At 50.0% G+C, this 12153-nt stretch overlaps 3 protein-coding genes across 3 annotated transcripts; 2 read left to right on the forward strand and 1 right to left on the reverse strand.

Moving 5' to 3' along the window:
• Positions 1 to 1331: 1331 nt before the first annotated feature.
• On the forward strand, positions 1332 to 2756 carry COCVIDRAFT_17087 (hypothetical protein; the record flags this gene model as incomplete). Its single annotated transcript, XM_014699853.1, has 1 exon — positions 1332 to 2756. One exon carries the CDS (start codon positions 1332 to 1334, stop codon positions 2754 to 2756), a length of 1425 nt encoding a protein of 474 aa, XP_014555339.1.
• A 4551-nt stretch (positions 2757 to 7307) lies between these two features.
• On the reverse strand, positions 7308 to 7523 carry COCVIDRAFT_102548 (hypothetical protein; the record flags this gene model as incomplete). The annotated part of the gene is made up of 1 exon (XM_014699897.1): positions 7308 to 7523. The coding sequence occupies one exon, from the start codon at positions 7521 to 7523 to the stop codon at positions 7308 to 7310; it is 216 nt and encodes a 71-aa protein (XP_014555383.1).
• Positions 7524 to 9657: 2134 nt separating this feature from the next.
• COCVIDRAFT_102563 (hypothetical protein) lies at positions 9658 to 11035 on the forward strand (the record flags this gene model as incomplete). The annotated part of the gene is made up of 7 exons (XM_014699898.1): positions 9658 to 9709; positions 9896 to 9918; positions 9992 to 10002; positions 10059 to 10088; positions 10140 to 10223; positions 10277 to 10333; positions 10384 to 11035. 7 exons carry the CDS (start codon positions 9658 to 9660, stop codon positions 11033 to 11035), a joined length of 909 nt encoding a protein of 302 aa, XP_014555384.1.
• Positions 11036 to 12153: the final 1118 nt, after the last annotated feature.

Here is a 12153-nt window from a genome sequence, read left to right on the forward strand (position 1 = left end):
GTAGTTTGCTTTCTATTACCTATCTCGATAACAAGGGGTGAAAGAATGTGATGAAAATTGCAATGAATAGACAATGCAAGGACAACTATTTCAATTACTGTATCACCTGAGCTGCATCTTTTCAGGTAAATGACTGATTTGAACCTGATCCCCCAATCTCTAAGATATTCAGTCTGTTCTGTGAGTACATTACATGTTAATCGTATTACGTGATGGTCGTGCCAACGTCACCTCTCAGTCTCCTGCAAGCCAGACACCTTGTACACCCAATTTCCTATTACTCCGCGGATAATTTGCCTCGTTGCCTCTCTAAGCCTATGTATTCAAAAGTATAACCGATGTGGTGCAATCAAAGTTGTGCATTTGATCATCAACATCATTTCCCCAAAGTAAGCAGAGACTACTACTAGTAGTGCTGATCTCTTGGCAACAGTTTATCAAACAAGTGCCGAGGATTCTCCTTAGACCCAGTTCAATCGCGTTCCTCCATACAGTGCACGTACATACGCGTTGCGTTAACCTACAATCAAATTGCACCACATACGCACACTTACAGACATACACAACATGATCCAGCCCCTCGACTCCTGACTATTTTCACAACGGATGAATCCTAAGCACCATCTCATTTCGAACACCTTGTCAATGCGCCGAAGAGCCTGACAAGGACAGACATTAGCGCCTTCCAAGACAAGCCTAATCGTTCCTGATATGGCACTTGACTTATGTCAGCCTTCGCGGTATTAACCGCATGGCGAGTTTTGTAACCGAGTTGAGCCGGAACTACTTTAAAAGGGAAATATTGATGTCTGCTTACGCTCAGCAACGACTGGGAAGACCCGCACTGATGCAGATCAGGCACATCGCCCCAACTCTCGGGCATCACTTAGGGCTGAGCTTGAGCAGCATCATACCACTCAATTTTATTCGTTATTCTAACGCGTGAACTGAGTTCAGCTTGTCGAGAATCAATGAGAGACTCGAATTCTAGCACACGGCATGAGGATTGAAAACCCCGTTTCTACGGTATCTCATCGGCATCCTATCGGCACCCTGGTCCACACTACTCCCCAGGCGAATGGAGCATCGACGCCGATACAAAGTTTATCGTCGCGATACTCGTCATACCGTCCCGTATACGCAATTTCATTTTGACTTACGCTCAGCTTATGGTTTGCACAATAGGTCCGAGTCAGGAGAGCCGTTGTGTATATATCTGCAAACTCCATGTCTGGCCATTTGGATCCTCTACGCTTGCACACGAGTAGCATCTTTGTAAATACGCTCCTTACCTACTTTCTTTAAAATCCCGCTACAAAGATACCTCAGCCATGCGTTCATTCATTTCAATCGCCGCCGTGGCGGTGGTCACCTTTCCTTTCGTCAACGCAGTGCCCAATCCCCAGAAGCTGGAAGCCAGCTACTATAGCCCAGAGCAGGTCGTCGAAACCGATGTCGTAATCATCGGAGCAGGTGGCGCCGGATGTTACTCTGCCATCCAACTCAAGGACGCCGGAAAGAGGGTTGTGGTCATTGAATCCAAAGACCGCGCCGGAGGGCACACAGAGACTTTCATCGATCCTGAGACCAACCGTCCCATCGATTTCGGTGTGAAGCTGTACCATGACGAGCCTCTGGTGCATCAGTGGTTCGCCCGCTTCGGCCTCAGCACCGCCCCGACCAGCCTTTCTCGTGCCGACGCCCAGAACATTGACTTCAGAACGGGCCGCGTCCTACAGGGTCTACCAGCTGCCAACCAAGCAGCCATCGGCGCTGCTATTCAACGGTACGCCGCTGTCATCTCACAGTGGCCTCAACTGGATGCCGGCTTCTACCTCCCCGACCCTATTCCAGAAGACCTGTTGCTCCCTTTTGGCCAGTTTGCTCAAAAGTACAACATTTCTGATGCTGTGCAAACTATCTTCCTTCTTACCTCTGCGTTTGGTGATCTCGCTGAGATCCCCACCGTTCAGGTGATCCGTACCTTCTCCCTGAGCCTTGTCAAGACTATGCAGAACTTCCAGACCAGCTCGGTCATGGACAACAGTCTCCTATTCCAGAGACTCACCGACGAACTCCTGGCTGATAATTCTCTCCTCCTGTCCTCTACGGTAATCAAGACAGCCCGCGTCAGCAAGACCGACGGCCGCGTCAGAGTTCTCGTCCAGACTCCCCAAGGCCTCCGTCTCGTCATAGCCAAGAAGATTCTCATCACCGCTCCTCCCACTCCCGACATCCTCGCCCCCCTCGACACCAGCGGCGACGAACTCAAACTCTTCACCCAGTTCACCTCGGTCAACTACTTCACCACCATCGTCAAAAATGCCTTCCCAGGCAGATCCGTCGTAAACCTCGCCCTCGACCGCCCCTTCGCCATCCCTCAAATGCCCGCAATCCTAAACATCGAGCCTACCGCAAACCCAACCTACAACCAAATCTTCTACGGCACAAAGTTCGGGCAGTCCATCACCCTCGATCAGGCCAAAGCTGCTATCCTTGCGGATATCAACCGCTACCGCACTGCCAACGGGATTACGGGACCTGATCCTGAGATTATCGTTGCGTCGGCACATAACCCCTTTAACCTCATGGTTGGACCTGAAGCTACTCGCAACGGCTTCTACAAGAAGTTGTACGGTCTCCAGGGCAAGCGCAACACCTTTTGGGCCAGTGCTACGTTCAGGGCTCACGATAGCTCTGCTCTCTGGGCGTATATCAGCCGGAGCGTCTTACCTAGTCTTCTTACTAGTTTGTAAGCGAGAGACAAGTATATGAGTTGGTTAAGTACCCTCGTTTAGTCCATTAGGGGACGCTTTTGTAAACATGGTATTCGTAATGTCTTTAACACTCAATCCAACGTTCATCCCTCGGCCAGTTGCTGGCAAGTGGCATGACTACTATCATTGTGCCTTTTTCTTCTTCTGCATCTCAAGACAAACATTCATATCTTTTGCCTTGACATATTTCTGCCTTTCTATTGGAAGCTCCCCCAAACATAAAACATAGATACATCCCCAAAAAAAACCCCGATCCACCTACAACCCAGTCCCTGAAACACTACCATCCCTACGCCCTTCCCCCCCTTTCCTATACAAACCCCCCCGCACGCCCCCAAAAAATCAACCTCCAAGCCCCCAGAAAAAGCCGCCAAACTTTCCCACCGCCAACTCACCTGCCCAGCCCACAGGCAGCATGCAACCCACAAATCTGCGCTTACACCCAGACAGAAACGGTCCGATATGACTTTCTTTTCCTGCGCAGAACGGGACGGTAATTAAGAGCTGGTGGTGATCAGCAGAGGAGCCGAGTTGGGAATGGTACGTAGTAAGGTTGTAGAAGAGTAAGCTTTGGGTTGGAACAAGAAGAGAGAAAAAAAAAAGAGGAGAAGTGAATTCCATGTCAACAATACTTCAAGGGTCAAAAAAAAAGAATAGTAGTAAAGTATGAAAAAAAAATCAAATTCATTGTTGGTATCATTTCCGCTTGTTTGAAAAAAGTTCGCATCCTACGCTAATCTATATATAAAAAAACAGAAACAAAAAAACGCTGTGGTATCCTATCCTGTCCTTCCCTATTATCCTATTCCCTCCCTTATCCTGAGTACGTGGTAGAAAAAAAAGAGCGTTACAAAAGCAATACCCTATGCCTCCATCGAGAAACCTTCTTGAAAAAAAATATCTTTCAACTCACCAAACTCAATGAGGCGCTACATAGCGTCATTGTAAATATCCCGTAAAACAGGCCTACCATCGAGAATACCGCGTTTCCCAGCTGTAAAGACCTTGGCAGGCACTTTCTTCGCTTCAGGACTCTTGTTTCCAATCTGTTTCTTTGAACTCCTGGCGTTGATCGCCCCAGGAGCGGTAGTAAGATCGCCAAGTGCCTTGCGTTTCTTGCACGGACTAGGCGTGAGTGACGGGCTCACTGCAGAGTCTGGTACGCAAGATGAATAATTCGATGGTCGGACTGGTGTTTTGCCGGTTTGCGTAATAGCCTCTTCAAATGCATGAGACTCCACCATCTCGGGTTGGAGATCGAGAACCCAATCCTTTTCTCGGCAGAGGGCAACCATATCGCGTAGGAGTTCATTACTCGACAGCGTCTTCTCGCTACCCAATATAATAAGCTTGGACCGAGCACGGGTCAGGGCAACGTTGATACGTCGTCGATCTTTGAGTAAATCGCCGACAACGCCATTCTCATTACTGCGCACGCAAGAGACGATAACCACTTCCTTGTCGCGACCTTGGAATTTGTCGGCAGTATGGAGTTCAACACCAGCACATCCTTGTCCGTTAATCACCGGTGCTGACAGCTCCGAAGACTGAGTTTGTGTATAAGCAGCAGCCAAACCTTGTCTCAAAAGAGCAAGCTGCGAGCGGTAGAAAGCAATGATGCCAATCTCGTCGACAGCAACACCAAGGCTAAGCAACGACACTGTGAGCTGGCTGACAAGACGTGCCTCGAGCGCATTGGTTATGCGAGGTCCAGCTTGCGTTTCGAGGATCGGAGAGATAGGATCCGTGTTGACGAAGACCACAGGTTGGCCTGGTGACAAAGAACGCGAAAGCCAGCAGTCAGCGGCATCAGGATCTGCACAAGATTGTACTGCGCTGAACCGAGACTGTTGTGGCCTATGATGATAGGCCATCAGACCGTTTGGCTTGGAAAGCTTCAGGGTACGGGTAGCCACTGCGGTTGTGCCACATTTCAATCGTCCCGAGTAGATGAACCTGTTAGACAGAAGCATGACATCAGCACACATGCGGTATTGGTGCTCTAGGCTAACGACCGCTTGTGGATGGGCTTCGCAAAGCAGCTTGAAAAGCGATACGTCAAGTCCACCTTCCATAGCTTCCTTGTTCTGCACCAATGGCGGCAGCTGGTAGTGATCACCGACGAGAATAAACTTCTGGGCCATGCGAATTGGGCCAAGGCATACTGGCAACGTGATTTGAGATGCTTCGTCGACAATGCAGTAGTCGAAGACACGGCGACTGAAGATGGGATGGTTGATTGTCAGGCAGGTAGTAGCCACGACAGGTGGCTGCATCCATGACCTCTCAAGTTCTTCAACACTTTCCTTTGGCTCTGCCGCAAGAGTGGCAAACTCTCGTACCTCAGAATGGATCTTCTTCGCAGCACCAAGTCGCAGAATGCCAATCTTATCGTCCCGGATTTTGAGAAGGATATTGTCAACAGCAGTATGCGTGTAGGAAGTCAAAAGGACACTTTTCCCTTGAGCAACAAGTGTGCGAATGATGTGTGCTATTGTCGTCGTCTTTCCAGTTCCTGGCATGCCCAGTACTAGCGCATAGTCTTTGGCGCACATGACTTTCGAAACAGCAGCCCTTTGATCGGAATTCATTGACATTTGCGATGACTCAGGCATCAGAGGTGTGTCCTTGATAGACTTGAATGCAGGAGCCCGACCATCCACAATCAGCGCACGCAAGTCGTGAGCCTTGAAAACGTTGTTATCCATGATCTGAATAAGGTTGTTACGAGCAGCTGCCATGCCATTACTGAATTCGTCCTTGTCCAGGCGGTACAGGACGGGCTCCTCATTGGCCTCATACTTTGCAACTGTTTCACCTTCTTTGGTGACTTCCATGATACCAGCAAAGGTTTGGTTGGTTTGCGAGTTGAAACCTGGAAGCTTGGTGCGAGAGTTGTGTAGTCGTCTATCAACAGCGACAGTGATGCGTCGCTTGCTGACATTTGTAACGTACCCGTTGGCCAGTGCAAAATGGCCTTGTTCGTCCGAGACAACGACAGGCTCTCCGACGATGAGCTGGGATTCAGTGAAAGAAAAGCCAGGGGCCGGCTGCTGTTTGATGAAGGTGTAGTTGTAGCGATTGATCTTTTGGGCATTCTTCTCTTCGAAACCAGACCCGGGTTCCATGATGACGTTGGAGAAGCAGCGACCCAGCTTTTCACGTTCTGTACTAAGCATCGTCCAGAGCTCTCGCCGAAACTTCATCATGTCCGTTTCTTCTTTGGTCAGGAGCGTATCCCACTTCTTCATGAATTCACGATGGGAGGGTTGGAGTGGCGCTACCAGCTCGTCGTATCGTTCTTTTGCCTTTTTGTTTAGCATGTCGCCCTTGCCATCTTCGACCAAGTCGTGGTAAAGAAAGCATGCCTCCTGTGCATAGCACTTTTGGCACTTGAAGTCTTCTTTCAGCACAGGTGGAAGCTCAATCCGATCTCGAACGTAGCATGCCAACTCGTTCCGCTTGATAATCATATGGATAATGTCGTTACGAATAGCAGGAATGCGGCTGATATCGGAGGTTTCAAGGTAGTACAAGATGCCGTATGCAATATTAACATCTGTTTGGGTCAGCTGGAGACTATGGAAGCATTGAAGAACATACTGTATCGATTAGACAACAATAGGTTATATAACGCGGTTTGCGCAACATGAGCGGCATTCGATGAGTTCTTCCCGGTCTTGACTTCAAACGGCACGGTCAGGGTACGTTCGCCCTGATCGTCCCGCATTGTGACTTGGACAGTAGCATCAATATTGCCCTTTAGCCCGTACATGGGAGACCAAACGTGCTCCTCAACGTCGAGTAGTTTATTGATACTCATTGTACACTGCCGCCCATTGCGCTCGCGAACAACGGCATCGGCTTGTGGCTCTGCGCAAACAAAAATCTTGGCCCAGGCTTGCAGCTCAGGCAACTTGCTATTCATGTGCTCCTTGACCTCTTCGCATGTTGAGTTGATCTCCAGTATGGTCTCCAAGTGGTTTGGTAGAAGTCTTTCAATCGTTTCCAAAAGAAAGGCAGTATCCCACTTGTTCGCCTTCATGGCTTCTTGGAAGAGTTCGTGCAGAAGTGTGCCGTACAACATTGGTGCATTGGCTCTGCTCGTCGCTTTTACACGGTCCTGAAGCACTGCTCGTCGAAGACAACCAAACGAATCTGCAACAACAGTTGATGAGATCAAATGGTCTGGATGCAGGATAAGCATGTTGTTATGATCATCTACAACACACTGTCCGCCACTTGTAAACTCTCCTATGACATGTACAAATGAGCCAGTCGTGCAAGGCGTGTCAAACCAAGCTTGCCGCAGAATGATGGCTTTGAACAGCTTCGTCTTCTCCTCTTCAACCATGAGAACCTATAGTGCTTTAGCCACAATTCTTGATACATCGCTCGATACACAACTCACTTTCTCAGGCATCTGGTAGCCACGGTCAGTGGTGTAGGAGCTCTCATCTACCCTCTTCACCAGATAACGCTGAATGGCCCTATTGTCCTGTTGACTCTTCCAGAGTAAGCGATGCTCTTTCAGTGGCGTATCTGTGTTTTACATACGGTATTTGTTGGTGCTTGCGTGGCAGCCACTTCAGCAGCGGCAAACTCGTCAGAGTCAATATCCTCATCGAATTCATCGTCATCATCTACCAGACTAATGACTGTAGCTGATGCTGTATCTTTGGTAGCCGCAGAGGGCCCCCTGTTTGCTGCTGGGGCTGGATCAGCTGTTAGGGATTCCGTCGACATCGTGTCATAAAATGATGCCACTTGTTCTAGATCAGCGGCAAATTCATCTTCGTCATCCATGCCAAACTCATCGTCGCTTCCGGTCTTTGAGGGAGCCGCTGCAGCTGGCTGTGGCTGCGGCTGTGCGGCTGCAAGCTGGCGAGATGTGTTTGTATTGTTGCTGAAGTGGGCTGTTTGGCTGACTTGGGTCGAGACATCCAAGGCTTCTACCAAGTCTGCATCGAAATCGTCGTCCCCAAAATCATCGGATGATTCCGGGGATGCTTCGAGTGGGGCAGGTCCGGTCTGCTCAGCATTTACAGGTTCATCTTCTTGCAAAAGTTCGTCATCTTCATCCAGAATGTCTCCCAGTGAAGTTGATACATGTTGCAGAGTCTCTGAAGTAATCACATCTTGTTCCCGAGGACGCCGTTGTACAGGAGAGCCGGACGATGAGTCTTGATGATCGGTAGCCCGGGGTAGAGGTGATGAACTTGATGGCAATTGTGAGGACAGGCGAGTCTCTGATTTTGATACGCATTCTCGCATCCGCTTTACCATGCTCGCGATGTTTGGCTTGGTGGGCTGCCCAAGCATGATGCCATCTGAACTCGGAACATCAGCAAACACGTCCTCGGCAATCTCCTTTTCGGCCTGAAATACACCATGCACCCTCCTTTTCTTTCTGTTGGATGCGGGAAACTCGACGCCACAGCTGGCCCATCTTCGAAGCCCACTCACACTTCCGGCAGCAGCGGCAGACCTTGGTGAAGACTCGTTGATGAGGTGAGCAAAGGCTACACTTCTATTGGCAGTGGGAGTTCCCTTGCTGTTCGTGTATCGTGACCAAAGCTCCATGGCTGGATCAGCTTGGGGCGTTGTGATGTCTTGCCTGTTTGAGTCCAGCCTGAATTCTTCTTGCGAGGGGCCGACCGGTGAGGAACTCCTAGCGCGCTTCTTGTTCTTTCGTGGCAATGGGGTGTTTACCGCTTGTGAGCCTCTCCATATCAATTGCTCTTCTGGAGAGGCCACGGGCGGCGGCGCATGTCTTGAGGAATCATCGACGTTACCAACAAGATCCGCCAGCGGTAGTCTCGTGGTAGCCGGTGTAGACGGTGGCGGGCAGTCTACAACAGTGGGCAGTTTCGGAGTCTTGTTACCAGTTCCGATGTCTATCGAAGTCTTGCTTGCCTTTGGGGTTCCCATTGACTTGGACCCTTTTCCTGGCACACTACGCAGATTCTCTTTCTCAGCCTCGCGCTCCTTGGCATTGGCGACAGATGGCACGCCTTCGATGAATTGAAAGGCCTTGAGTTTGGTACGCGTCTGGGTTGACGGCATTATGGGAGGGCCTGTAACTATCTGTCGCGTCGCGGGTGGGTTCTGATTACTGTGATGGTGGGGGAAGGCGCCGTTGCGCGAGCGGTTCCATTGGCCTCGATATTGCCGCGTGTGTCTTGGATAAGTACTAGGCTAGTGAATCATGTGTCGCTGTCAAACTACCTTTGGCTTCTGGTCCTGATCAAAAAAGGACTTTTGCCGTGTCGACATGGAAATAGACGGCGGGCAGACTCAACGTCTGCAGAATGCAGTTGAGCGCGTTCACGCGTCACGGGCAACCAATAGGATGGGACTTCGCCACGAGTTCGCGATCCAGGTCACGTGAGTCATTAAGTTGCTGGGGCCAAGCGATGTCGGTCCAAGGAATGTGGGACTGCGGGACAGCGCGGGACATGCGTCGGCTACAATGCTGCAGACGATTGAGTCGAATCAGTTCGCAGCCGCCGAATAATATTACCCGACGTATTACATACCGTAGAGTTTGTCCAGAAGGGTATATTTGGCCAGGAATTGGACATGTGGGGCAGGCCGAGGAACAGTAGCTTTTGCACCCCCACCAAAGCTGAAGTGGAAGTGCAAGTGGAATTGGGAATGGAAGTTGCAGCAGTGCCTTGCAACCGAAGACGGGAAGCTAGGGCCATCTTTGGAGATATTATACTACTTACTTACATACAATCCATGACATCCCACGCTCCACGCCTCTTTCCCCAGATTGTGTGCCGTGCATCCCTCTCGCACTCCTACTAGCACTGCACCGGCACTTCTTCTCCCTGCCCCTCCGACATCTTTCTTCCTCCACCATCCTGCCCTCAAAATGTCGTCTGCCGATGCGAAACCATTGCCTTTCGTCTACCAGTTCGCGGCCGGTAAGTTATAGCTGCTCTAGTACTGTTCAATGCCGATTTAGTGGTTATTTGCATAATTACCGGTAGCTGCCCACCAAAATATATGCAGCTCCAATGCGCCTCGGTTGTACGACGGCAACCTTTGGCCAACATCTCAGTTATAGCCTCGATTCTATACGTACGCGCGCTAACTATCTGTGTGTTAAGGTGCCGTGGCTGGTGTGTCGGAGGTGAGTGGGCGCAACTCATCGCTCGTCGAGCTCGCGTGATGCCACACAATGCTAATTGGCCCGGCGCATATAGATCCTGATAATGTATGGCTCACTCACTTGCTCCTTCTCTATGCGACCAACGCTGACTTATTCTCAAGGTACCCGCTTGACGTTGTCAAGACCCGAGTGTAAGAAACCAGACATCCAACCACTTCGCAACCGCCTCTTAACGCGCGCAGACAACTTCAGACCGGCAAGGTAGTTGGTGACGAGGGATACAATGGCATGGTGGACTGCTTCAGGAAGATCATCAAGAATGAGGGGTACGGATACAATGCATTAGCAGTAACAGACTAGAAGGACTGACGTTTGCCAGTGCCTCGAGATTGTACCGTGGTATTACCGCTCCCATTCTCATGGAGGCGCCAAAGAGGTGCGCATTTCTCCATTCGCGTTCATTTTCCTCCAACTCACATAGCCTAGGGCTACCAAGTTTGCTGCCAATGACTCATGGGGTGCCTTCTACCGCAACCTCTTTGGCCAATCCAAGATGAACCAGTCCCTGTCCATCCTCACTGGCGCCACCGCCGGTGCAACCGAATCCTTCGTCGTCGTACCTTTCGAGCTAGTTAAGATTCGGTTACAGGACAAAGCCCAGGCGCACAAGTACAACGGCATGATGGACTGTGTTACCAAGATTATCAGGCAGGAAGGCCCTCTTACTCTGTACCAGGGTCTCGAGTCAACCATGTGGAGGCACATTCTCTGGAACGCTGGATACTTTGGCTGCATTTTCCAGGTCCGCGCTCTCCTGCCCAAGGCAACCGATAAGCGAAGCCAAATCTCAAACGATCTCGTGTCTGGTGCTATTGGTGGAACAGTCGGTACTATTCTCAACACGCCCATGGACGTGGTTAAGTCGCGTATCCAGAACTCGCCAAAGGTAGCCGGCTCAGTACCCAAGTACAACTGGGCATGGCCTGCACTTGGTACTGTCATGAAGGAGGAGGGCTTCTCGGCCCTGTACAAGGGTTTCCTGCCCAAGGTTCTCCGACTTGGTCCCGGAGGTGGTATTCTGCTTGTCGTCTTTACCGGTGTCATGGACTTTTTCCGTACCATGCGTGACGGTAAGTAGATGGTGTGCATATGCAGCGAGGAGAGGAGCGGGGCAAAATGTTTATGGGCTTTCCTCTAGAGAATACAAGAGTATGACTGAGGAATAGATGATAGACCGTAGATCAAGCACGCTGTCTTGCCACGCCAACAGCAGGACTGAAATGCATTTTCATAACCCAAACCTTCGTTATAGTGATGTAGCACGTACACTTCACAGAGAAGAGAAAAAAAGTAAACTGATAAAAATGCTATAAGCCTCACAGTTGGGGCAATCGTTGCTTAGCTATGTATGTACTCCCTCCCAATTCAATCCAATCCAATCTAACTGAATCGTTTGTTCGTTCATGACACAAGAAGAAAAAGAAAGAGACGAAGCAATCTCCCAAGGTAACAAAGACCCCCCCCAAAAACAACGCCATCGCTAATGCACATGATTAAATCCCTCCCACGCTGAGATCCCTGGCCAATCGGTTTTTTTCATCTCCTTGTTGTTTTGCAATCCAGAATCCAATATGTGTACTTGATATGTAGAAGAGAAAGAAAAATAAAGTATGAGATGAATAAAAAGGCGCACAAGGGAAAAAAGAAATGTGTGATACAAGAGAGAAAACCCATCTTCCCATTTACTCGCCAAGAAACGCTAGCGGCAAGTAGTGAGAAGCAGGAAACCATAATAATGGTTGGTGGTGGTGATGACAAATTGAAGCCCAGAGAGATAGATGATGGAGGATAGGGAAAGGAAAGACACCACACTGGCACGTAATCTTATAGGAAACTCCCACCATATCACACCCTTACCTACTCCGCTCAACTCCCGCCCTACAATCTCACGCGTCCCTTCTCACTTTCGCAAAAAAGAACCCTGGTCCCCCACTCGCGGACGGCGTGAACGGTGGCAGCGGGGATATGGATCCCGTGCTCCAAGTCGACGAGACCGTAAGGCTGGGACTTAGGGGACCGGTTTTTGTGGAATCGAGATTGGATTTGCGGAATGAGAGACGACGGGTGACTACAGGGCGGAAGAGGAAAAGAAGGGTAGGGAGTTAGCGCGCGTATCAACCAAATGAGAAGAATAAAAAAGGCCGGAAAACTGAGCAAGTCTTCTGATTTAGGCGAAAGAAGAAAGGGCAGAGGGGG

This window comes from Bipolaris victoriae, assembly GCF_000527765.1.
Source record: "Bipolaris victoriae FI3 unplaced genomic scaffold scaffold_56, whole genome shotgun sequence".
NCBI classification, from domain to species: domain Eukaryota; kingdom Fungi; phylum Ascomycota; class Dothideomycetes; order Pleosporales; family Pleosporaceae; genus Bipolaris; species Bipolaris victoriae.